Genomic DNA, 27,930 nt, shown 5'->3' with positions numbered 1-27,930 from the left:
TCGGAATCACGCCGAACAGGACCAATAGCTCAGTCCCAACTCCACAGAAACTGTCGAAGAAAAGTTTTAGAACCCACCGGAAATCACCCTAGAACAGAACCTCCGAGAAACACCCAGAAACAGAATTTCTGAGAAACACCCAAGGGACGCCAAGAAACCAAAAAGAGGCGGCGGTCAAGAAATTCACAGAAACAGCCGACTTGCTGCTACCCAGGAACGGCTGACCAAACACCAGGGACCGAACCACCAGAAAAAGACACCGAACCACCAGGGACGTAATTAAACAGAGCACGAAAGAAACACGTCGATACCCACAAACCCAGGGAATTGAAAAACTAAGAAAATCTAATTTAGATGATTCGTGGCTCTGATACCATGTCAAATTGGACTGAATAATAATTGGAATAATAACGGAAGCAAGACAGAGAAAAGAGATAGGGGATTTACGTGGTTCGGTCTATGACCTACGTCCACAGGGTAAAGCCCAAAGGGCTACATTGTGATCTTATTAACTTGTCCTGTCTACAATACAAAAGTCCCTATTTATAGGGTTCAGAGTAAATACTAATATGGTAATCAAATCCCCATGATTTGATTACAATTCACCGTAAATAGAGAATATTACAATGTCAACCAAATAAGGAATATACGGAAAATATAATATATTTTCCATATATTCTAACAATGAAAACCTGAAAGTAGAATAAATACTATCCAATGTGTATGTCAGTAACTGCCACCATACAAAGTACCAACACGCAATAAATAGATCTTAATTACCAAAGCCAACCTTTTGGCCAGGAGGCAAACCTAAGCCATGAGGTAAACAGGATTAACAATTCATCATAAAAGGCTCATAATAATACTATCAAAATTGAAGTATTTTATTCATGTTGCCAGTAAACTTGTTGAATAAATTAGTTATATCAACTCATTTATTTATTGCCATAGGCCTAATCAACTAAAGAACATTGAGTAGCTATTGCTTAGCAAAAAGTTGAATAACGTAAAAAATTAGGACTCTAAGCATCATCCAGTCTAGTACTACCTTGGCCCCTCTTGCCCAGCCACAGAATAGGCAGGTTGCCCAAGTTCGTTTAGGTGCTTTCACAGGCTAAATTTTTTTTTTTCTTTTTTGATAAGAAATGTAGAACTCTATAGAAAGTATAAGGCGCCCCTAAGTACATAATCCATATAGACAGGGGAGCTCCCACAAGCCCAAAACCCCAAAAAAGCAAAAAAAAAAAAAACCACAACCCAACCCACTCAAAAAAGCCCACAATTCACTTATGCAGGTTTACAACCAACAGCTGATACTGAAACCAACATATTAAGTCAACTGATTCAATCTTGTCCAACTGTCAAAGATGAATACCGTAAACATGGATGTTAGGCAAAATTTAGGGGTGACCTTAACTTCAATGAAATAAAGGGCACAAACATGGTTCCCTCTTAAACGGACCGCATTAATGTACAAGACCGCAATACGTCATCAAACCCCAAACTGATAAATCAAGTTCCACAAAGATCATTTTATCCGTGTCGCAAGAACCATGTTTGGAACTGATGCAGATAATTAGGAACCCAGTTTAACCCATTAAAGTTGTATAGACAAGATTCCTAATAGGAAGGACCGGCAGATATAAATTAACTAGCTAAACCATATTAGACTTTTTCAAACAACCCATTGAAACTCCTAACTTACCCAGGACATTGCAAAGGCTTCATATCAAGTAGGTTTACAACCATTGCAAGTATTACCGACGCTTATGGCTTTAACCATTCTTTCAACGATTTTCTTTTCCCTTGTTGGCTGGACTATCTTTGTTTGGCTTTAAAGAAGTTGGTCCACTACATTTTTGAGACACAATAGCTTCACTCTAAAGCATTACTGATTAGCATTTTATGACAATTTGATCAAATCTAACTTTGTGAAACTTTGATCGACTCAAGGTCCATTGAAGTCATTTGAATTCTAGATCAAACTTCAAAATTCAGATATCTGCATGCATTGATCGAACAGGATCCCTCATGGCCATAGAGGAAATGACATCAACCAAGGTAAGAAGCATATAGACTCCCTCAAATTGCCTATAAAGAATATGGAAAAATCAAACAACTACAGTATCAAATATAAAACTTCTTGGATTCTTCTCAATATTGCATAAATTCATCCAACATTTTTAAATAGTATTTCAATCTTTTGGAACATATCAAAAGCCTCTTGGATAAAAGTAATGGATACACCTTGAATATTAGAGTACGCCTTTCTTTAGTATAGAATAGGGATATACACCACCAGTCTCTCTCGTCTCCCTCTCAACAAAAAACCCTTAGGTCTCTTCTCTGATAACGTCTAGTGAGGAGGGAGGAGAGGCTCTCCTCCCTACCTCCTCATCCGGTTCCCATCCAGTCTAGGTCCTCTAGTGTTTTTTCTTCTTCTTTTTGGTATTTTAGTTTTGGGTTTCTCTACATCTTGGGAGTAGATCTACGGTGGTTGGGTCATCTTTCGCGCACACGCGCCACGCCCGAGGCCTCGCCAGCTTGTTCTGATCTTAACCGTCGACGTCGATTCTGTTGATGGCCGCCGCGTCGGTGTGCGTGGCTAATTGGTTATTTTGCATCTTGGGATGTAGATTTACGGTGTTTAGGACGTCCTAAACACCTCCCCCTGCACGTGCCTCACTAGGGGACTCTCTGTCATGCCTCTACCCCGCTGTTGGCGCAGCTGCGGGTGGCCGCCACGTGCCATTCTAGCGCGCATGACCTAGGGAATTTCTTAAGCTTGTGAGTTAGATCTACGGTGTTTGGGATCTTTTCACAGCGCATGCACCTCTTCGATGTCTTCTCCGGTAGATTCCGCGCCGCTTTGGTGCGCGTGGTGCCACGCGGCACCGCCATTTTTTTTCCTTGTAGATCTGGCTTCTTCTTCTTCTTCTTTTTTTTTTTCTTTTTTTCTTTTTTTATTTTTATAAATAATGTCAATTCATTAATAAAGCGCAAAGGGGCGCAACCCTAATACACAGTTAGTATACAAGAGTGCTCCTAATAGGAACGAACAAAAAATAAATTTAAAAAATCTGCATAAGTAAAAACATTCAAGCTATGATGAGATGCTATCCAAATATATCCAAATATATAACGTGTTAAGCAAACGCTTCCTTAGATCTACCATCGATGTCTCTACATCTTCAAAGTGCCGCGCATTCTGCTCCCGCCAAATACGCCACATTAAACACAGAGGAACTAACAGCCAAACTTCCTTAGCTGGACCACACCCAAACGATGTGCCCCAACTAGTCAACAACTTCAGCACCCTTCGTGGCATAACCCATTCTACCCCAAATAAAGTAAGAATGTAACTCCATAGATCGCGGACAACTTCGCAATGAAGTAACAGATATTCTATTGACTCCCTACTCTTTTTAAACATACAACACCACTCGATCACCACGACATTTTGCTTTCGCAAATTATCATGCGTCAAAATTTAACCTAAAGTTGTTGTCCATACAAAGAAAGCCACCCTTTTTGATAAGTAATTAAAAGTTTATTGAAATAAAAGCGTAAAGCGCCCCCACGTACACAAGAAGTATACACAGGAGAGCCACAACTGACCTGAAAAAACCCGAACAAAAACCTAGCAAGAGGCCCCAAAGACAAAACTGAAATAAACCCAAAAGACATCTCACAAAAGAACCCAACCAATGCACCCAAAAAAACCACGAACTAACACCCAAAACACAACCCACAAAAACCCCCAAGGCATACAACCCTATGACCTATTGACCTTGTCTTTCCTACACCTTGAAGAAGCTTTTTTTTATAAGTAGAGAATTTTACAAAAAGCGTAAAGGCGCCCCTAAGGATTCAAGAAGTATACAAAAGGACACCAAAATAGGAAAGAGAGGGGAAGGGGAAAAACACCCGAAAAACCCAAACAGAAGGAAACCCAGAAAACCCCTACAAAACCAGCCCACAAAACCCCGAGACTAATACATCACATTAGGCCGCTTAGCCTTGCCCCTACTGGAACCAAAACCTCTAGCATCATAATTAATCGAGCACTCTAAATTCTTCACTTCACGACTCCCTTTAAACTTAGAAGAGGAAACTGAAGCCTCTAGACGATGCTCCACATCAATTAGAGTCATGAAGTCTACAAAGCCCTTCACATTCCCTTCGTGGGAGACCCCTAAAGTATTAACACAGAAGCTAAGATCAATCGCTGCCCCGGGAGGATCACCAATCTCTTCAAAACCACATCCCCACGAAGATTTGCCCACCTCTGAGAATAAGGGCGGGCACCCAAGCACAGACTGGACCTAAGAGAGTGGAACTACTCCCACTACTGACGGAGGAAGAGCCGCGCCGCTTGGGAGAAGGAAGCCACGCCGAAGGATAGGCTGATAGCCCTCGTCTTGAGCAGCCATAGATTTTGCACGAGTTGACAAGGGCTTGGAGACAACCCCACAAACTGGCTTGGAAAGCTCCTTAGGAGCACTGAAAGTCTCAAGAGCCTCTGCAACCAGATGCTTATCCAATTTGCCAACCTTGTTCTTCCGAGAGTATGAAAGCACCGACTTGGATTTCGATGGGTAAATAGGCGCGCCAGACTCCGACATCACAGGGACGGAACTTTGTAGATTCCGAAGCTCCCTCTTACTTTCGCATTTCTTGCGCTCAATCATCTCGCCCTAGATTTTCAAGATGCTTATGTCTCTGTTCCTCAGTCACCAACGGATACATCGCGGAAATCCTCCCCCAAAGCTCTGCCTCCTTCCTCCAACATTCCTTCTCCCAATTCTGGTCGGAAACAATAGGCGGACCCTTCTTCTCCGAAGAGATCTTCTTGCCCAATTAAGTCGTACCAGTGGATAACAGAGGGGCAACACCAGGCCCTAGTACCCGACTAGGAACCTCCAAACCTTCAACAGACTTCTTTTCTACTAGAACTGCAGGGGGTTGGACAGGCTCCTTTTCTACCGGAACGGAAGAATCCAACCCAGACCCAACCTGCAAGGGGACAAAACCCGGAGAAGCTGCCTGAGCCACCGGAAGCAGCAGCTCCGGTTCCGGCAGAAAAGGATTCAATGAGGTCTCCGGCAAAATTCTTGACCGATGGGAAGCTAAAGGTTTCGGGATAAGTCGGGCCAAGCAAAAACCCGAGCATTTACGACCTAGACCAGTCCCGACAAAACGGTCCAAAAATTTTCTTACAGCCCAGCCCAGAGCCAAGTTAGACCCGTTGCCCAGCTTGCTCCACGTGCGTCTTTTTGAAATTTCGAATTTCAAATTTGAATATGCGTGAAGCTTCTTACCCAGTGGATAGAAAGGCCAGTCTATGTCCAACAGTTCAAGCGGAGGTGATTCCAAAGAGAAGCAGCCCACCGCCATTCTCATATCTTCCTTTGCATGCCTCACCGACGGGAGAAGATCCAAAACACACGGCTCCGCCGACGCAACGCTCAACCTGAAGCGACTACCCCCCGCCAAATGCACCATACTTGAACTCAACACCTCCACAAAGGAGGGACCCGTCCAGTAGGGAACCAATCCCTGCTTTGCCTCTTCTACCTTCCCCTCAATATTTAGGGGTGGGCATCGGTTCGGTAGGCGGTTAATTCGGTCGGTTAACCGACTTTTGTCGGAATGCAGTCGGTGAATTTATTTCTGTTAAGTCGGTTAAGCGGTTAATAAGCGGTTGGTTTAAGGCGGTTAATAGGCGGTCGGTTAAGTCGGTAAAGCGGTTAATAGGCGGTCGATTAAGTCGGTAAAGCGGTTAATAGGTGGTCGGTTAAGTCGGTTAAATCTGTTAATATTCAGTTAACATGGGTAATGAAACGACGTTGTTTTAATTTTTTTAAAGGAAAAAAATAGGATCAAACGTTTCGTTTTTACTAAAACGACGTTGTTTAGTTTTATGTCGGTTCGAAATCAAAGGCGGTTCGGTTCGATTTGATTACCGCTTAAACGGCGGTTCGGTTCGGTTCGGTTTGGTTACCGCTTAAAAGGCGGTTCGGTTCGGCTCAGTTACCAAACCAGCTTTCGGAATAAAATTTTATACCGATTACCGAACCGAAAATTAGTCGGTAGGCAGTCGATGGCGGTTCAGTTCGGTTCGGTAAGCGGTCGGTAGGCGATAGGCGGATAATTTGCCAACCCCTATCAATATTGACCGACACATATGGGGACCCAGATCCGCAACCCACTTTGGCAGAAAGGAAAGCTGCGGCCTTTCTCAGCTCGTCTAAGAATTTGAGCCAACCCCACTCACCACGGCCTTCAAGGATCAAAATGAGCCCTTTCCGGCCACCCAACCCGAATACTGCTGCCTCTAAGAAATGGCCAGCTTAGTTACTACCTCTTCGAGCAATCAAGATTTTTGACCCTTCCCTGAACAATTTGATGAACTCTTGATCTTCCGGGTAACCCAATAGAACCTCCAGCGTCGATGCAAGCCACTCCGAGCACTAAGAACTGATGACGATTTCGCCGGAAAAACCTTTTCTCTTCTCCCCCACCCTCAACCTCGACGCCCCATCCAGAACCGAGAAGGCAAATATCTTAGACTCCACGAGAAAACTTTTCCCATCTCAAAACACCCCCAAAACACAGAACGGCCAACCCAGAGAAAGTTACATATTTGCTGGGGAAGAGGAACCCACAAAGAGAAACCGCCGGTTGATGCCCCTACGCGCAATACAAAAGAGACCCAAGAACTAGAAAAACAGAACTCAAACCCCAACTGCACAACGAGAAGAAAGCCACTCTTGCCGAAGCCTTAACACGTCAGATACTCTTCCACAGAAATGAAGGGCCATCTTTCCTATTTAGCACTTCATAATAGGACTTCACTTCAAATAAACCCCTTTTGGAGAGGTTCCAAATTAACTTGTCGTCCTCTCCATGTTGAACTGAAATCTGAAATAGAATAAAGCCGAGCGAAGAAAGAAAGTACCATCTCCATCTCCCAATCCTGAACTCGACATGTAAAAATAACATTCCACTGAATAACTCTATTTTGAACAACCAAGTTTTCTGCCACCATCGCTCTGGCTTTTCCTTTGTATTTTGGGGGTTTTTTTTTCCGGCTTCCGTCCGCTCATTTTTTGGGTGCCTCACGGGGGTTTTAGGTTTGTGGGTTTTTTTTTGGAGGGTTGTTCAAGAATTCTAGTGGATTTTGGGGGTTTGTTGGGTTGGAGTGCTTTCGGGGCAGGTTTGGGTGTTTGATGGGGGCTTCAACAATTTTTTGGGATTTGGGTTTCAAGTGAGTTTTGAGTGTTGTGAGTGCTTTCTAGCCGGGGAGGTTTGACAGGTCGTTTTGCATTTCTGGGTTTGTAAGAACTCTATTGTATACTGCATGTGTACGTAGGGGCGCCTTACGCTTTTTCAATAAAGTTGCATTATTACTTGTCAAAAAAAAGAATAGGGATATAATTGTAAATGACAATATCAGATAAAAAGATCTAAAAGGGTAACCCCACCACACAGTGTCCTACACTTTTGACAATTGTCATATGATCAATGTATATGTAGTCCATATCCACATGCATACCTATGCTTTCTAGGCAAATGCTAGGGTCATATACAATAAATACCTCTTTGGCAGATCAGGCACAAGGACATAAAGAAAAATAGGATCAGGAACTTTAATAATGCTTCCTTTGTCTGACTGAAAGAGCCTCATTTGCTTCAGGAAAGTGTCCTGCTTGTCCTGAATTCTGTGCCTCTCGGATGATGGTACATAAGTCGAACAGTAAACAACAAAGAGAAGGGCAGAGGTCGATATTGAACAGTTAAAGCATTTTGCTACTGCTTCACTGTTTTCCAGTGCTTGTTCCAGCTCAGCAGTGGCGCCTCCATTGCAGAGAGTCATTGTTGGAGGGTCAAGACCCAACTGCCCAGCCATGTGAAGTATCTCTTTATGCAAGGTCGCCTAAAAACAAAATTAAAAATTGGCCAAATAGCAATTAAAACATGTGAAGAACATATGGTCAATGATTGTCATGCATGGTGGTAATAGGAAATGTAAAAGATTATATTCATTAATATCCCAGTATTACAGATTTTGTTCCTATACTAGCAACAAGCCATCTCATTCAAAAGCAAGCACCGCCAAAATCAATACTGCTGCCCTAATCTTTGACACTCAAAACAGTAGGAAATTCTACCCCTGGGCAACAAATAAAATGCGTTATTGTTAGGAAATCCAACATCAATTGGATATGGGGCTTTATATAGGTTTATGTAATAGTTTGACCTCTCCACCTACTAGCTTAAGCTTTTGGGTTGGATTCTTTTGACATGGTATAAGAACCCGGTTTGTTTGTTCTTTTACTCCACAAGCCAAGCTCATTCGTCCTTATTTCAGCGCAATTTCAAAAAGATTTAAATGGGAACTCAATGGAAGGTAGGTGTCAGAAGCTTAATGTCAGGAACCTCCTGTACTAGGTCACACTCCTAACCTAAGCAATAATTCTAGATGCCCACTTCTTAGCTGGTAAAACTTGCAGTCCATCTTGTGACAAGATTGCACACCTCAAATGATCAAAATCTCTAACTACCTAAGAAGAAAAAGATTCTCTCGAGAAACTAAAATTTTTAATTAGTGGAATAGATAATAGTATAGGAGAAAGGAAAGGGTATTCTTATTGCAAACTTCAACAAATGATTTCTAGTAACATAAGTAATAACTATTTTCCTATAAATGTCGAATCTAGAAAATGAAGCTGTAGCTATGTATGATTTCCAATTTACTGATGCAAGAGTTGCGACCTATTAAAGCTATAGTTATGTAACATTTCCAATTTACAGATGCAAAAGTTGCGACCTATTAAAGCGAGAAATTCGAGATAGAGGCCTATAGAGGCTTACTAGTAAAGGAACTGGTTGGAATGACTTCTTGAACTCATAGCCAAGATTCTTGACGTATTCCTCCAAAATGTTCCTGAATACATTTTTCATACTCTAACCCTCTGCACTCCCCACTCCCTACCTGTAAAACTCCACACTTGTGCATGACTAGATGAGGCATAAAAAACCCAAACTAGGGTTTGATACCCGTTTAGAAAAGATAGGCTTAAGAGGGGCAGCATAGGGAGGATGAGGGTTCTATCTCGAAACCGAAGGGGTGCAGGAAGCAGAAAAATTTGGAATGCTCTATTAACTTTGATGCTAGAGGCAACGGTTCTAGCCGGGGTAAAGGCAAGCTAGTTTGCGGGCTTAGGGCTTCTTTGGCGGTTAGGGTTTATTTCGTGGGTGCCTTGTTGTTTTTCCTTTGTTGGGTTTTTCTTTTTGTTAGTCTTTTTTTGTGTTCTTTGTGTATACTTCCTGTGTACGTAGGGGCGCCTTACGCTTTTTAATGATATTTTCTTAATTACTTATCCAAGAAAAAAAAAGGTTAGGGTTAAGGAATGAAGACCTAAATAGGAAAGTCCCGAATTAGGAAATTAGTCCCAAGAGAGGTTTCAAATATGGAAGTTAAAGTCGGAGTAAGAAAGTTTAGTTTAGGAAGTGAAACGAAAGGTTTGGATCAAGTTTGACTCAATTTGGGTTTGGGTCAAACCTAGAACGATTGAATTGAAGGAGAGGGATTTTGATGAAATCTTAGAAAATGATTTATAGTACCTAGATCAACTTAAAGTGAAGATAATTTCAAGAAAATAAAAAATAAATTTGAAAACCTTTTGACCCATTCGTGGTTTCCTAGTCAAAGTAGGAGTCCTAAAGAGCATATGTGAAAAGGAAAACCTACATCAGTTTGGTATTTCATTCATAACTTTCTCCTCATATCTTAGATTGATGTGATTTTTTTAGATGCATTAAAAAGCTAACTTCAAGGCCTACAAATTGATATCTCCCAAGATTTTTTAGATTCAGATATTTCGGGGGTCAAACGCAGGCTGGAAGTTGGAAAACTTATTTGTGACGAGATGAGTCCTAGGAGGATAAGGAAACCCTAGGGATTTCCCCTACGGCTGGCCACTCCAAATCCTATTGGTGCATGAACTCTTTTCCCTCCTTAAAACCCTAGCATATTACCTATATAAACACGTGCAAGGCATTCTTTCATGACCACAAGTAGCCGCCCACCCTAAAGAGAAAACTCTTGACAAATCTTGCTACCCACCCCTTTGTTCTTCAAGAAATGTGAGGTTTTCTTTTCTTTTCTCTTCAAACACCCTATGGCCGAATTTCCTTGATTATTCATTTTTTTTTTATAAGTAAGAAAAGTTTTATTAGAAAAAGCGTAAGGCGTCCCTAAGTACACAGGGAGTATACACAAGAACAACCAAAGCCAACCCACAAAAAGCACCCAACAAAACCCTAAAGCCCAAAAGGAGCACTCGTGAACAGCCCACAAAAGAACCCAACAAAACCCACAAGGAGGTAAGCCCTAAAACCTGAAAACCCAAAAACCACTAAACCCACGAAGGCACAAAACCCTACTACATGAGAGCCTTGCCTTTCCCGCACCTAGAGGGAGCGCTTGCATCGCCGTAATTAATGGATCTTTTCAAATTCAAAAGCTCTCTCTTTCCTTTGGTTTTTTGGTGTGCTATCATCTCGTCCCGATGGAATTCAACTTCCATGGCATCATGGATTTCCAAAGACTCCTCACCATGAACCCCGTCCAACGTCCAATCTAAGGGCAACCCATCCCAAAAATTATCCTTCTCCCAAACAACTAGCTCCCCATTAAGATCAAACCCGACAGGCCATTCCTGAGATTGAGAAAAACCATTGCCCTCTACGGATGAAGGAATAATGTGACATCCCAAGGGGGAGTGAAGCCCTATCATCCCAACATCCTTGGCCTCCCAAGACACGGTAGGGGCTATCGCAGCCAGGCAAGGGTTGAGGAACCCCTTTCGAAGGAAACCCTTCTTCGCAAAACCCGCAAAATTCTTCACTAGAGGCACTGCAACTACTTCCTTTTTAGCAGAACAGATAGGCGTCTTCAAAGTAGCCAGGGAATCTGCTAACAGCCCCTCATTCCACTTCACTGAGTGACCTTCTCTAAGATCCCTAGCCTTCCGGTAATATCTCTGGCAAGGTTTAGTAGACTGTAGCGCGGGGAGAGAAGAGTGAATCTTCTCACCCAACTCAGCTGCCCTTGAGAGAGAAGGAAAAGGGAAGAAAGGTTGAGTCAACCCAGCACCAACACCAACTGAGTTGCTAGACAGAAGGATAGAAGCAGCGTGACGGATTCAGCCACTGGAACGAGAGGCAGATGGCTCGACACACTCCTGGAAGATGACAGCCCCAGAGCCACCCTAGATTCTGTCCCCGACGAAATCTCCGGCTGAATCTTTGTCAGACTCCTTGATTATTCTTCATTGAAAATCCTTATCTTTTCATGAAACACCATAGCAGAAAACTTTGCATCAAGAAAACCTAGCATCATCCTCGTAACTAGCTATCAAAGGGATGATCTTTTCAAGATTTCTTGCAAGAAAGCAACTTTTTTTTATAAGATTCTGAATTCAACAAGGTAAAAACCAAAACTTTGATCTGTTTTTGCATGGGTTTAGAGTCCTAAAATCCTCGATTTCTTGAATTGCATCCTCATCGTTAGATAAAATATTGAATATAAATTTTCATACACTTCTTCGTTTGAGCCAGCAATGACAATAGTAATACATCCATCCCTCCAATTGAATCATTTTTTAGGTATGCCAAAATCAATATTGTGAAATCTTGATGTACAAAATATGGCCTTTTGATGGTAGGCAACATAAATCAGGAATGAGATTCCTCCTCGTCCCTTATATTCGTTGCTTTTGCCTTACATCCTTTCAACTCAATTTCTTTACCTCCATCAACAGTTCTCATCTGTCATGACTCAAGAAAAGTGCTGGTCACATTTACGCATTTACTGCAAAGGAATAATCAAAGTTATAACTGAAGTTCCCAAGAGTCACTTATATAGCCCAAACTTAACTAATAAGAAACCAATGTAGAATTTAGCATCCATGTAACACCTTCACAATCCACCCATCAATGTAGGACTTAACTTTCTAGAGTGTCACAATCTCTCCCACTAAAATTCCAAACGTACTCACCAAGGCTCACGTCACACTACAATGCCATAGCGCCACATGATGTTACAAGGTTGGCTTTGATATCATTTGCCACAACTCAAGAAAAGCACTAGACACATCTGCACTATACTCCAAAAAAGAATAGTCTAAGTTACAATTGAAGTTACTTATATAGTCCAATTTTACTTAGTAAGGAACTATTGTGAGACTTAGCAACCATGTACCACCTTCACAATCATCCCACCCAATATGAGACTTAACTTTCTGGGGTATTACAATCTCCCCAACTTAAGCCCTTGACGTTCTCATCAAGATCAACGACATATGGTAGTGTCTATTGTCACATGATATTACTAGGTTGCCTCTGATACCATTTGTCATGACCTAACGATAATATTAGTCACATCTGCACTATACTCCAAAAGAATAAATCAGAGTTACAATTGGAATTCCTTATACAGTCCAATTTTTTTTGATAAGTATAGAATTTTATTAAAGCATAAAGGCGCCCCTAAACATACAGAAAGTATACAAAAATGACACCATTACAGGAAAGAGAGGGGAAAGAGAAAAAAACACCCGAAAACCCCAAAAATATGAGGAAACCCAGAAATCCCTACAAAACCAGCCCACAAACCCCTACTTCCAATTTCACCTAGTAAAAAACTAATATGGGATTTAACACCCATATAACACCTTCGCAATCCTTCCAACCAACGCGTTTTGGCTACTAAATCAAAAATTAATATTATTACACCAACAACAAAAAAACCCAAAAATAATAAGACCTAATGGACCAAAACCATGGCTCATTTAAGAAGTCTACAAATTACAGAAATACTCTTGACTACTCAAATTGTATAACATTTAATTAAAATAAAACCATCTCCTTGCTGCCTGCATCAATCACCTAACCAAATATATAAACAAGAAGTTCAAAAGAACTACTTGGCAAGCTGAACCTAGCACACATGAGATGGTTAGCTTATGCTGATAAATAATTTATTAATGAAAAATGATAATTGTATATAACTTACCTGACTATATGGTCCAATGCAACTAGGTGCCCAGCAGGAAATGCTTTGAACATGCAGAACCCTTTTACTCTGGTCATTGGCCACCAAAACTTCAATGTACGCACTTCCTAAACCCACTTGCAACAATGGTAGTTCAATGGTACTGCGGGATGGAACACCAAAGGGGCATTTCTCCTGTGTTATATATCTCACATATGTCTCGTTTGCTATACTAAACTTATCCATATCAGCTATATATAAATGAATATAGAGGACATTCTCCCAACCAAAACCATATCCCACAAGCTTTAGTTCAATCTTCCTTAAAACAGCCTCCAAATCCTCTTGCAAACCTACCAATCGAAAATAAAACAGTTGAACATAGTAATAGTATGAACTGAAACAATTGCAAAAGATGCAATGATTATTATTAATTTTTTTTTTTTTTGTGGGGGGGGGGGGGGGGGGGGGAATACAATTTCAGGGAATAACTACTGCAAAATCATCATTCTACCTGCCGAAGTTTCACAGGAATCTTGCAACCAGCAACAAATAGAAAATGTATTATGATTTTTTGTTCTTGAGATGTGAACTCTACGTTCTGCAACTTCATCTAACTTGGTGACTTCAGCAGCAGGCTGGCATGTGGCTTCACACCTATGTAGACAATCTCCTTGCACTTCAAATACAAAACCCACTTTCTCCTTACAAATCTCAGTGGTTTTGTCAATGCCACTTGAAGAACGAGACTCTGCCTTATTTTCTAGATGAAAAGCCAAGGGATGAAGAATTCCGACTGGAGCTATGGCCTCAGAAGAGTGCATTACAATTTTAAATCCATCAAGCACAATTCGGGCATTCTGTGAATTCATAATGGTATATGGTCATGAAAAAGAACACAGTACAATAACATAATCAAATTAATAATTTTGAAAGAAAAACAATAACCATAAATTTTGTAAAACACTACAGGTGACCTTGGCAATAACAACATTACAAGAAGAGTAATAATGAATAAAAGATAATTGAAAAACTAACTTATTCTTGACAAACTAAAAGCCCTGTTATAAACAGTGGGGGGAATGGATGTCAAAAGGCAACATCGCACGGGTAGCTAAATTAAAATTCTTAAACCAAAAAGAGTCAAGGAGTCAAACTTACTAGAAAAAGTGGGCAATCAAGTGTCAATGACTCATATTCCCCTCCTTCACCACATACATTAATCCCATACAACCTGTGAATGATGGCAGAATGAACAAACAACTTTACACTTCACTCAAAACAAAGCTAATAAAAAAGCAACTGAAAAAAAAAAGGAAAAAAGAAAGTTGACGTACTCTTTCAACTTATGTAGATAGGACATCAAGAACCCTATATCTTTGCCCAAGTGCTTTCTAGGGTCCAACCCCATCGCTGCAACCTATGAAATTGAAAGAGCATTGGACTCCAATCTACAAGCCATCCAGTGAATATGAATAGATAATTCACTTTATATGCATCGAGTCAACAGCATATGGTGACAAATGGTTTTTACTAATTCTGTATCTTACACTATATAGTGAAATCTAACAAAGAATAGATGATTAGTATTATAATATATGCTTACTATTCGTAAAACTAAAACATTGACCTAATCTTTGCTTAGATGTTACATTGAGACCATGACTTCAGATTTTAGCAAATGTCATACAAATTAGACACCATCACTTCAATTATTAGCAAATGTGCCAATCTAAGCATAAGTAACTTCCAACAGGGTGAAAGTTGCTAATATCTTCTCATCAAAATCCCCCACGCATGGCTGATGTTCAACCACAAGGTACAATAGGTCACAAAAACTACGTTTAAACTAAAAAATAGTAGTTTCTTGTTTTATAAAAGGGATATTAGATTCAAAAAATAAAACGGAACTAACTTATCAAAAGAGGGGGGGGAAAAGATCAAAAAGTAAAAGCTCCATTGAGGATCCAAAAGGTGAGAGGGAGTGCTAAAATTTCCAGTCAACAATACAATGAAGTGGATCTGCTTTTGAAATGTATGCCATGGTTGTTACAATTCAGACTGGGGTGTACAATCTTAGGAAGCAGCATGTCATTGTGATTGATAGGTATTGTATGCGCAAGAGGAAGGGAGAGTCTGTGGATCATCTTCTCCTCCATTGCGAGGTCGCTTGCGCCTTATGGAATGCCTTTTTCAGTCGATTTGGGTTGTCTTGGGTGATGTCTAGTAGTGTTGTTGACTTGTTTGCTTGTTGGTGAATTGGTAAGAAAACTTGGAGTGCTATTGTGTGGAAGATGCTGTCTTCCTGTCTCTTATACTGTCTTTAGAGTGAAAGAAATAACATAAGTTTTGAGGACCATGAGAGATCGTCTGCGGAGCTTGAATCTTTTTTCCTTTTTACTCCTTTTACTTGGACAGCTACATTTGTAGCTCCTTGGGAACTAAGTTTTCATAATTTTCTTGTTCTTTTCTCTCGCAGTGAAAATAATCGCAGCAAAGAAACAAGAGGCTTCCACCAATCAGCAGCAGGGGCAAGGTGAACAACATTAAGTCACATCCGTTGAGGCCCATGGACAAGGTATTTGCTTCTTTTGTGTTTTTAGTGTATTGGGTGTTTTGATTTTGGGTCAATTTGTGGGATTCGATGGTCTTTGTGGCCTCATTTGACTGTATCTAAATATGGGTGGATGCTTTTTTTCTTTTTCTATGTAAATTTTGGTTTTGACTACATCTGAATCTGGGCAGATAAGATTACATTGTTTAATGTTGTATTTTAGTCATTTATGTAAATTTTATCTCTTTTTCCATTTGTATTTCTTTCATTTGTGTAGTTTTTTTTTCTCATCTATAATTCAAGTTTTTTTTTTCTTTCTTTTTCGAATTTGCTTGTAAATACCCGAAATTACTTATTTGATAATTGAATCTTTAGAATCAAGTTTGTGTTTATCAATTTCTCTTTTATAACAATTTAAAATCACACTAAACAAGCCCTAATTGGGCCGAGCTGCCTAATTAGGGCTCGAAAGGCTTCTTAAACGAGCTGGAGCTCGAGTTCGGGCTTGTGTCAAAAACATCCCAAAAATTTTGTGTAGCTCGAGTTTGAGTCGACTCGAGCCATTCAAGTACTCGGTTCGACTCGAAATTGCATTCTTAGCAAGCTTGAGCTCGAGCTCAAGCCCGAGCTGGCGTATGTAATCAATGAGCCGAGTTCGAACGAGGGTTTCTCAGCCCGGCTTGAGCTCGGCTTGTTTAGAGGCCCAGTAAAACGAGCCGGTCCGGGAATGCTAAAACTCGGCTCGAACCGGCTTGTTTACAGCTTTACTTTTAATGATAATTCAATTACTTATCAATATATATATATACACAAACTCGAGATTAGATTGTGTAAGATTCAAGTTAATTTATCTAATTACTCAGATAATAAATCTTAACAATAATTAATAATTACTACGAATTTACAAAAAAAAAAAAAAATCAACAATCACGACATTTACTTTATATATGGAATAAATAAATTAATTGAGTAGCTCGTGAACCAGCTCGAGCTCATTCAAAAAATAAATGAACAAAGCTTGAACAGATTATTTAGCTCGGTGATACGGTCGAGGTTGGCTCGATTACAACCCTACGGTCATAACCAAGCCCATGCCCTACCAATGTGGTACCCATTCTTTAACACTCCCACTTCACACTTTATTACTACTCTAGTGTTCACTTAATCTCGAAATAAAACTAAAAATAAAACCATCTAACAAGCACTGCAAGATCCTTACATCTATTTATAAGGCCCATGCTTCATGCCTTAAAATCCTTTGCCTCACATTCTCAACTTTACAAACAAATTAAAGAAGCTTTCCTACCTTGGAAGGCGAAAAAAAATTAAAGGAGAAACTATCACTTAATTTGAGCTTCTATTCTCACTAAAATTTTAGCCTCTGCATTAATCAACTAGTGAGAATCCCAGTCATTGTTGCCAGTTACATAGGTTCAAACTGATTATCAAATAAACCTAATCATCTATCTTTCTGAAATTAACAACTGGTCGCAATCAAAGAGAAGACGATGCATGTTGGTAGTCAATCCAAAGTGGAAGTATACCAACCATGATTAGATGATAGGACTGTTAAAATGAAAAGAAAAAAAGTTATATGCTTAGTAGTGGTGACTTAATTACATAAAAGGAAGAAAAAATGCATTGAAATATGTGCATAGTTATCTGAAAATATCAATGTCAAACCCTGTCCATGATTAGGTTTCGAATAAAGTGCTCATAAGGAAAAATCAAACTAACAACACCTCACTACAGAAAGTCCAAGTAAAATACATCCATTTGATGAGGACACAGAAATCAGTAGCAAAATTTGTATTAGAACAAACAAAAACAAGAGAACAAGTCGAGCTAGAAACCATACCTTTACTGTGATAGCCACAATCCCATTTGTCATCTAGTTGGGATCAAAAGAAATACAGCTCATTAGACAAAATTATTTAGGTATTGACTGGTTGCCATTCTTAATGTTAATACACAGTTTACCATTTCTTGAAGGAGCAATGACTGATCTTGTTTCCACAAATACGCCAGAGAAACAAGCCCTAACCTTGAACAAACACTTTCCACTCGCAGCCTTTGATAGTCAGATGCAATAGCGCCAGAAGATACTGCTGTGACAGAAGGTATCTGTCTTTTTACTTCACTTAACAAAACAAACATATCTTCAACTTCATCACCCGGAGTCATTTTGTAGCCAAGCTTCTGATGCCTAATTGATCCATAAAATCATTGAAAGTGAGACTACGCATCAAATGCATACAACTAATTATAGAAATTTCAAGTAGCAATGAGAGAGACTCCTGCCTATGCAGGTAAAATCTCCACTTAACCAAGTCATATTACAACACAGGACTTTCATAGAAATCTGGTTCATTCTTTAATAAATGAGTGCCTCCTCAGGGTCTCTTCTCTCTTTTATTTTTCATTTTCCTTTCTGTTTTTTGTATTTTCGGATGAGCATGCCTCCTTGGAATTTTTATTTATAAGTAATAAAATTTTATTAATTAAAAAAAAAAAAAAAAAAAAGAAGTGTAAGGAGCCCCTATATACACAGGCAATATACACAGGAACAACCAAACCAGCCCAAAGAGAAACCAACAAACCCGCAAGAACCTAAAGCCCTCAAACCCGAACCCTACATGAAGCACTCAACTCTACATCAAATGAGCCTTGCCTTTCCATCACCGAGAGGACGCACTTGCATCGCCAGCGTTGATGGAGTTTTTCAGATTCAACAACTCCCTCCTACCTTTAGACTTAGGACGCACAACCTTTGCTTTTCAGATTCACCCATCCTATGCCTACTTGGAATATGATGGGTGACCTTAGCAAAAGTCTACCTAAAATTTACATTTAGCTTTCCCATGCTATAAAAGTGTAACGAAGTTGAAATCAAATATACGCTAACGCATAAAAGGTTTAAAAGTCTACTTTGCAGTCTTGCTTGCTTAGTATTTATGGAATTTTATGGAAGCTTAAAAGGTTTAGGACAAAGCTCAAGCAAACTAAATAACAGATTCATGCAGCTGTGCCCCAATCAATGTCTAGGCAGGCGATGAAGGTGAGATAATTGCAAACAGCACCGCATCCTCCACAGCATTCTTGCACAAATAAGACTCAGAAATAAAGCTCTAATCACACTACTACTTTGTGACTTGAAAACATGTAGTTAACTTTTCATCACCAATCAAGACCATTATATTCCAAGACTCAAGAATCTCATTGGTGATCTTACACTGCTTGTAAACATTGTTTGCAGTAGTTAAAGCCTAAAACAAATTAAAATTAAAAAACAATTTGGCAAATCCAGATTCCAGATTCAAATATTTGTTTGTTGCAACATATGCAACCTCCTGAGCAACTCAATCATGAACACAAAATATGTGACCTTGATAATATCGCCATTGCTTTGGCTAGAAATGCCAACAGAACATAAGACAAAAGTCACACTAGCCAAGAAGAGAGGAAGCTCACTACGAGGGATAAAATCTTTACAACTGGCTGGTTTTATGAGTCAAGTGCCAAAAACAAGTAAGAAGAAAAGCTCATGATGACACCTTCAACAACAATTGCAAAGTTAAACAAGAACAATTTTCCAATTCAAGGATGAAACTGCTGTTCAAATTTGGTGTGGGTACACATGACAATTATCTTCTTCAAATACTAATATGGCATGGGCCCTAATGTAGGACACAATTTACTATTTTCAGTGAAAACGAAAATAGAAAAAATGTCAAAAATAATATTGGAGCAGTGCCGTTTGATTAGAAGTTTACCTCTTTTTTTATATAAGTAGAAATATTATTGAAAAAAGCGTAAGGCGCCCCTAAGTACATAGGAACTATACAAAGAAGAAACCAAAGCAAACCTCAGGAAACCCAACAAAAACCTCAAAAAATCCTAGAACCCGAAAAGACACCCTAAAACAACCCACAAAAAAACCCATACAAAAGCACCCGCCAAAGAACCCAAACAAGAACAAAAGGAAAAACACCTAGGGACCCGAGAAACAACCCACAAAAACCACCAAAGCAAACAACCCTACAACAATTGGGCCTTGCCTTTCCTACACCTAGAAGAAGCATTAAACACGCCATAATTGACGGAGTTTTGCAGATTCAAAAGCTCCCTCTTGCCTTTGGATTTCTGGCACTTAATCAACTCGTCCACGATAACCATGAACTCCTCGTCGTGACTCCTATCCACCTCCCACTCCTCGGACCTCTCCCAAAACAATGAAGGAGGCATTAAGGCTTTTCTCGAAATAGCTGTGAGCATGGAAATCTAGGAGAACCTTCATGAGATCAGATTTGATAACATCCCAACAGTCTTGAACAAAAGCCATATAGAAGTCATCAGGGCCTGGGACCTTATCTATTCATACCCTTCACCACCTCTAAAACCTCCCTCTCCTCAAACGGAAGCTCTAGCCGAGAGGCCTCCTCCACCTCAAGAGAGTCGAAAGTAAGGTTATCCAATCTAGGCCTCCAGTTGTGATGTTCAGAGAATAAAGAGTCATAAAACGGAATAATGTGATCTCTGATAACTGAAGGATCGGAAGTAAATGAGCCGTTGACAGAAAGCGACTCAATAGAATTGAATCTCCGATTTGAGTTAACAAGCCGATGGAAGAGCTTTGTGCATTTATCGCCTTCTTTAAGCCAAAGAACCCTTGATTTTTGCCTCCAACTAATTTCTTCTTGAGAAGTAATTTTTTCCAGGGTCACTGGAAATCAGACTTTTACTCGGCTTCTCTTCGGGATCTAAGGCTCTTTTTGTCTCCAGTCTATCAAAAGTGCGCAGTTCCTCGAAGCGAGCTTGTTTAAGGGAATCGATATTAGAGTGTTCCACCTTATAAGATCGAACTTTAGAGCCTTCAGTTTCTGAGCCAGAATGAAGCTGGGAGAGCCTTGTATACGATATATATGCTATATATAACATAACATAAAAATAATTATAAACATATTTCAAACCTAGTAGAACCTTCACACTTAGCGAACTGTTTGGAGGAGAACTATTATTTTGTTGCTACATGACGATAAGCCTTGAAGAGACAAAAAGCAATGGAGAGAAATCTTAAGCTGTTCTGTTGTTTTCCACTTTTAGTTTAGTATAATGGGTGTGTTTGGTAGAGGATTTTGAGGTGAGTTTTGTTTTTTAATATTAATAAGAAGTTTAAATGATTGATGTGATATAAAAAGTGAAAAAAGTTTGAATGTTTTAAAGTTTAACTTTTTTTTGGGAGAAGTGAAAATAAGGGGATGGTGGTTATGAAATAGAGCCAATATAAGGTGACACATTGGTGATAGCAATTATATGAATGAGAAATTAAAATAAGAAAATCACTGTAATAGCTTATGAATGATAGGATTGTTGACTTTACTTCAATTTGAGTAATTTAAGACTTCTTAAAGAAAAGCAGTAATTTATCTAAATATATTTACATAGTGGGGTTTGTAGGCCATATGTATAGCCTCTTTGAAACACTCTTCTTATAAAGGCATACATACTACGAGATTTTTCAAACCTCTAGAACAGCCATGCCCACCACCCAACCCCAATTTTATACATGGCTCCGCCACTAAAGCCTTGCATTTATGGCATTACAAATAAAAATCATTTTCCAAATCCCGTGAGAAGAAAAGATTGTTTTAAGTTCCCCAACATCAGATAATTGATTTTACCAAAGATTTCCTGCTTAAAAGGCTTGCCTTGGAGATCCTTGTATTCTTCGTCTGAACAATGGTACTCCCATGCATTCTGCATAGCTGACAATTATTTGGTGCCCAACCTGAGAAAAGCATTCAACAGTCCCAATCAAGCAGTAAACAAACCAAAATAAGAAGAAACGTTAATGTGCATTCGATCAACACGAAATTTGTCTTTCTTATACATTACAATAACTACAAAAAAAAAAAATAGAACAGAACAAAGAAACACTTGCAGCAAGGGGCATAAACACACAAACATGTGTGGCATACACATACATGTATTTGGCATTGAGAAGCAAGAGTTTGTCGTGGGCTCAATGCTTACTTCTATACATAGTTTTCAAAGCAGTGGCATTCACACAATTTTGAAATCATTGAGGCATATTAAAGCAATACTGATCAGCTTTCTCTGAAACCCAGTAAACTACCTCAACAAGGGGTAGAATTTTGAAAGATAGGAATATGGTGACTGAAAACTGCAGAAGCTCAATGAAACCATAAGATACAAAAGCAAATTTCAAATACAATCATTGAGAAATACTTGCATATATTATATAACTGAGCTATTAAGCACCATTGTGCCACACTGCTCAAGTCCAAGCAACACATTCTCAATCTTTCCTCCTCTCTCATAGTAATTTTATACATTTTTAATTTCCTGTTTACAAGAAAAATGGATTATAGCCATAAATGGAAAAATGGATGTCATTGATTGACTCAAATTAAATAGAAAAGTCTAAGCACAGAACTCAAATTGTTTTCCTTGACAAATTCTGACTCTCTATATCTCCAGCAAAAAAATTAAAACATCTGGATATAGTAAAAATTTAGATACTGGTATAAAAAAAATATAAAGCTATGTAAAAGCAATTACTACACATCCACTTAAGATATAGCGGTTACCCGCACATAGGCAATACGCCATATCCACATGAAAAATGGGAACTCTTTCCACACACAAACACATAGACACACGCAAAGAACAAGATTATCAAGATTTCGCCCGCAATCAACTCTTTCTTTCTTTTTCTTTTGTGTGTGTGTGTGTGAGAGAGAGAGAGAGAGAGAGAGAGAGAGAGAGAGAGATAGACTTTCGTGCATCACCCGACCTCTTCATGCTCTTTTACTACAAAGTAAATTCATAGAGCAGCTCCCTATATACATAAAAGTATTTGCCCCAAGAAGTAATCATAGAATTCCGTTTGTTTTCTGGGTTTAGAAAAGTGCAGATTTTCAAGAAATGGAACCTTATGATATGTTGGAAATCATCCACATCTAAAACGTATCTTAATGCCGGAAAGTTGGATAGGATGGCCTTTACATAAGGATTATATTGCCCGAACTTTTATGAAATACATGATGCTAATTAAATAATAAGAAACACAAGATATCAAAGAGGGTAATGGAAGTCTCACTTGTCCTATATTATACGTAACTATAAATTAAATTTCAACAGGATTAAAATTAATATAAATGGTAAACAAAATAAACAGAGTAAAAATATATTTACTAATTTATATTAATATAAATTAAAAAACAATATAATTAAAAAAAATAATAATGCAATTCATTCAGATAAGAGATCTATTGTGATTCTCAAAATTTGAGAATATTTAGTTCAGATAAACTAAACCAATACAATAAGATGAATTAAAGAGTTCTGCATCATGAACTACGCAACGCGCACATCATTTAAATGGGTTCTATAAAGTCATATAGAAGGAAATGAAGAAATAGAATATGAAAAGACCAAAGAAATGAAAAGGGGAATCATATTCTAAATCTTGGCTATTAACACCCTTCAACTCCTCTAGACTAGATTTTTGAGTCTTTTAACCCACTAATTTAGTCGTTCTATATATGCTATTTATGCTGTATCTAACAGACAGTATTAACCTTCGTTTTTTTGTCTCCTTGCCTTTTGTGGTGCCTTGGGAGCGAAAGAAATGATAGAAGCTTTGAGGATCGCGAAAGGACAATGGTGGAGCTTAAGTCTTTGTTCTTCAATACTCTTTATCTTTGGACAGCTGCATGGCTTTCCTAATGTGCTTAATTTTCATGATTTTCTTGTTCTTTTTTCTCCTTCTAGTTAGATGTTTCTCTTGTATTTTTTTCATATGTACCTAGGTTGCGCTTTCGCTTTTTAATGATATTTCAATTACTTTTCAAAAAAAAATAAAAAATGATAAGAGACATAGTATGAACAAATAAAAAGAAGAGATAGGATCAGAAAAGAATCAAGAAAATTATAGCATCGACCTGCTTTGTTCAAGGAGCCTGATGCAATTAGGGAAACAAAGCCATCATCAGAACAGCATAAAATAATACATCTTTTAACTATTCATGCAGAAAAGAATAAAACAAAACATCGAGCTTCAGAGCAGCATAAGGTAAATCAATAATACTTCCCATTGGTTAATGCAATCATAAAATTATTATTGTCTCCCTTTTTATTCTTCTTCAATGAGTCAAAAAATCTTAAACTAGAGACTGAGAGAGACTAACAGTTTGGTACATGTAGCTATCAAGCTCATCCACTGAATCATCAGCCGGCATCAAATTTGCCAACGCAACAACCTACAAAAACCAATCAAACACCAATCTTTGTTATTATTATTTTTTTCATTTTTGGATAAGTAACAATCTACTCATACCAAACCAAGATCAATCTTCAAACTGAACCAATAAAAAACATAAGACAATACAATAGGTTTCTGAAAATGAAACTAAAAACGAAATGGGCATGGACATGGAGAGGGAAAAAAACCATAGGTATCATACTTTCTCTTAATGTTTAATTTCTAAATTTGGGACATTCAAATGTCATTTGGAACATACAGTCATGTTCAGCTCATCAGGCTTCTGCTTCTCTTAGCTTCAAACCCTGATGTTCAAAACTTCTTTTTCTTCATTTCCATGATTTCATAGTAACCAATGTAGTCTGGTTGCAGAGAAAATTGATGACTTCTTTAGACTTCTCTTAGTTCTCATTTCTTCTACTATCCTATACACTCTCAGCATCCAACCAAAACGTGTTAATTTATCACAACACTTAAGGCCTCGTTTGTTTCAGCGTAAAATCTTTTCCATAAAATCTTTTCCCTACTTTTCAGTGTCTGGGGAGACTGAAAATTTTAGTCAAACCCGAAAACATTTTCGGTTGATCAAGAAAAATAAGGCTAACCGGGCATAAAACTGTTTACACTTATTTTTTCATAAACCATTTTCCGCCCACTCCCTCACCCACACTTTCTCACTCTTGCACTCCCGCTTGCTCCCAAGTTTGGCCAATAGATCACCGCCTTTAGAGATGGCTATCAGCAACTACCATCCTCCAGCTTCCATGTCTATGCTCTCTAACTCTTTTTGTCTTCGTGTTTTGTTTCAATAAGACTAAATTTACTTATAAAAAAAAAAAATTGTTTTCGTTTTTTTCTCACTCTCACATCTCTCCTTCCCTGCCCCTCTCTTTCATAGCTATTGGCGACCAACCGCTCTGTGCTCGGCCTTTGAACTGCACTGACACCGCCAACGGTCAGTCAATTGTAGTGTACATAGCAAAAACATAGGGCACAGAAGTTTTCCAAAGACATAATAAAGAAGAGAAAACATGGTAGAGGAAGCCATGAAAGGAAAGCAAACGAGCGATTGTTTCAGCTCCACACCAATCTTCTCCAGCAGGTACGATTCTTCCCCTTCTCTCTCATTCAATCTTTCCTTCTATACAACAATATGATATTCGCTTGCTTTGATTCGGTCTTATATGGCGTTTGATTTCGATGCTCATTTATAGGAATTAGAGTGAATAATCATCTGAGTATGCCATAAAAAGCTTTTCTTTTTATAAGTAAATAAAATTTTATTGAAAGCATAAGGCGCCCCTAAGAACCATAAAAAGCTTTTATATATCACTTTTTGTGAAATTTAAGATATGGGTATTTCTATTTTGTGATGTTAGGAGGTGCTTTGGGAGTTGTAAATTTTCTGCTCTCAATTTGGTGATATTTCTATTTTATTTGTTTTTTTTTTAATATTCTCCTCCTTTTGTGCTTGTCTACACTTGTGCCATAATTTGGTCTAGTATGCATAATGTGTCCTTTTGTTATGCAGCCATTACAAAGGCATTGTGGTGTCCAAGTACCAATGCTTCTTGTATCATAATACTCATGAGGTAAAATATTGGGAGTTAGCTGAAAATGGAATCAGCTAATCATGGATATGATAATCTTTGTTACTATGACATGCAAAAGAAGATAAAGTAGCAAAACCCCTTTTTCATTGTCGCTTTGCTCTCTCTATGTGTGCACGTATGTTCCTTGGAAAATACTAAAATATAAGGTATGTGATTCCTTGAATGTTGTTTTGCTTGGTATAGAATATGTTAGGTGAAATGAATGTCTCTTCCCCTATTTGTGATGCACACCAGCAAGTACCTTCTTGATTGATAAGGTAGCTACGTACACATCTTGTGGGTTTTGAACCCATTACATCATCCTCCACCCTATTTGTGGAAGAGGAGGTGCCCTTTGAGTTACGGCTCATTGGCAAGTTCAATTGGCTTGTTTTGTAATATTTACTGACTTTTAAGTCGATGGACATGAATATTTGCACTGCACTATCATTGACTCATTTACCTACGTAAACATATTGAAATTGTGGTCCTTTAAACAAGGTAACACCTGATCAGGATTTGATTGGAATTTCTTAACTCTATGCTTACCAGTGTTCTGTCAAAATATCTATTAATAAGTTACTTTTATATCTTCCTCATATCTTATTGATTGATAAACTCATTTCAGGTTATGTATGCCTTTGTAATGCGTTATGCATCCTGAGAGGTCGGCGAAATCATATCAAGACTTCATCAAAAGACTGGTCCAGTTGCACAGCCTGTATACAAGGCTGTCTTAGGGACAGCTGTAGAGGTTACCCTGTGGATGTGTTCTAACTCTCTGTCTAACAGAAGGAATTCCAACTATGTAAAGTTGGAAGAGTTTTCCTCCATTATTCCTTGTTATGTTATTCATTCAGACACAACTGTGTTAAGGAGTGACTTTAATGGCAAGGCTGAGTTTGGAAACAGGAATATACTGCTGTCCCATCCATTCTCCATGAGAATTAGTGTGTTGTGGGCAACATTTTGTTTTGATTAGTCAATTTTTTGATTATGTCATTTTCATTTTGATCAGTGCCCTGGATGGTAGTATTTTTGTGGAACTTGGATTGTAATATGTATGGTAGAACAAATGGCTATTTTGACAAAACGTGATTGTAATATTTATGGTTGACCTGAATGACAATAGTTGTGGTTGAATTTTTTATGGTACTTTGAATGTGTTATTGGATGTTATTTATGGCTCCCACAACTTGAAAGTATACCATTTATAGGTTTATACATTTATGATTTCTTTTATTGATCATCATTAGTTAATATATGCATTTTTTAATTAAAAATAATTTGTAAGTTGATTTTTTTTTTACCTATTTTATATTAATATTTCATGTTGTGAATGAAAAAAGTCGTTATTTATAGGTTAATATGATCATATGAAAATATAAAAAAAAATATTTGGTGATTTTCCCTATCAAGCAAATGCCGGAAATATTTTTCAGACCATTTTCAGGGTTGCAAACAAATAGCAAAAAATAGCCAATTTTCCAGAAAATAATTTCATTTCCCAGCAGAAAATATTTTACACCGAAATAAATGGGACCTGAGTTTGACAAAAAACCCATCTTGGGTTCAAAATAGAATAGCATAAACTCCAAGAGTCAGACTTCCGAACTTCTTGTCATCAACCAAAAGAAGCACTTCATTCTATGGATTCCTTCTTGTCATCAACCAAAAGAAGCACTTCATTCTATGGATTCCTTCTTGTCATCAACCAAAAGAACCACATGGGCATATCTAACTCATCAACTTGTGATTTCAAAAAAAAAAAAAAAAAAACTCACCAACTTGTGAACAAACAATCCAAAAAAACAAAAGACGGGGCTACATCCATTCGACCAAATATTCCGTTTATTTTCTTTTCCCTTCTTTTCTTTTCTTTTCTTTTCCAGGGTTTTCTCGGGAACCAAATAGAGGGGAAAGGAAAGAAAGAGGATAAACCTGGTGGCCGTATTGCATGCACTTCATCATGGCGTAACAGCTGTCCTTGCCGCCGCTTACCAGCGCCACCACATTCATCTTCTAGCTTTCTCCGACCGCTAGCGTTACAAGAGCTTGGATTAGGGGTTTCAAGCACACTGTGTTTGCTAAGGATTGCGCGGATGATACTTTGGGCGATCGTTGGTTACTCTTTCTCAAGAGGTTTTGGTGTCCTTCTCTTTTCAATTGTTTTTTATTTTTTTATTTTTTTTTTTTGTAAATTCATGTTTAGGTATATTTATTCTTTAAACCACCAACACATATTTTCTACTCTTTTCTTTTTTGGGTATTCGAAATTTTGAAAAAAAAATTAAAAACAATACAAAATAAAACAAAAAATCGAAAACCCAAACATCACCAATTTATTATTATTAATATTATTATTGTTATTATAAAACAAAAAAACTAATTTAAAAAAAAAAAAAAAAAAAAAATTGGGATGATTTTTGAGCCA

The 27,930-nt window shown here is 38.3% G+C and overlaps 1 protein-coding gene across 2 annotated transcripts in view; it reads right to left on the bottom strand.

The window, feature by feature from the left end:
* The window catches only part of LOC133851443 (diphthine--ammonia ligase), a 44,359-nt gene extending 16,783 nt beyond the window's left edge, over positions 1 to 27,576 (bottom strand). Inside the window, exons 1-10 of one of the 2 annotated variants that reach the window (XM_062287878.1) lie at positions 27,438 to 27,576; positions 23,831 to 23,902; positions 21,326 to 21,405; positions 17,598 to 17,823; positions 17,476 to 17,508; positions 14,401 to 14,483; positions 14,225 to 14,297; positions 13,578 to 13,923; positions 13,085 to 13,416; positions 7,602 to 7,939 (exon numbers count right to left, since the gene is read on the bottom strand). In XM_062287878.1, the coding sequence (XP_062143862.1) occupies positions 7,602 to 7,939; positions 13,085 to 13,416; positions 13,578 to 13,923; positions 14,225 to 14,297; positions 14,401 to 14,483; positions 17,476 to 17,508; positions 17,598 to 17,823; positions 21,326 to 21,405; positions 23,831 to 23,902; positions 27,438 to 27,515 (1,661 nt within the window). In that variant the 5' untranslated portion in view covers positions 27,516 to 27,576. Of the gene's footprint in view, positions 1 to 7,601; positions 7,940 to 13,084; positions 13,417 to 13,577; positions 13,924 to 14,224; positions 14,298 to 14,400; positions 14,484 to 17,475; positions 17,509 to 17,597; positions 17,824 to 21,298; positions 21,406 to 23,830; positions 23,903 to 27,437 lie in introns of those variants that run through there. The other variant, XM_062287879.1, reaches the window with a different exon arrangement.
* Between the last annotated feature and the right edge of the window lie 354 nt (positions 27,577 to 27,930).

Source organism: Alnus glutinosa, chromosome 12 (assembly GCF_958979055.1).
Source record: "Alnus glutinosa chromosome 12, dhAlnGlut1.1, whole genome shotgun sequence".
Taxonomy (NCBI): domain Eukaryota; kingdom Viridiplantae; phylum Streptophyta; class Magnoliopsida; order Fagales; family Betulaceae; genus Alnus; species Alnus glutinosa.
The sequence above is the reverse complement of the archived record's forward strand: the minus strand, read 5'-3'. Positions and strand labels throughout refer to the sequence as shown.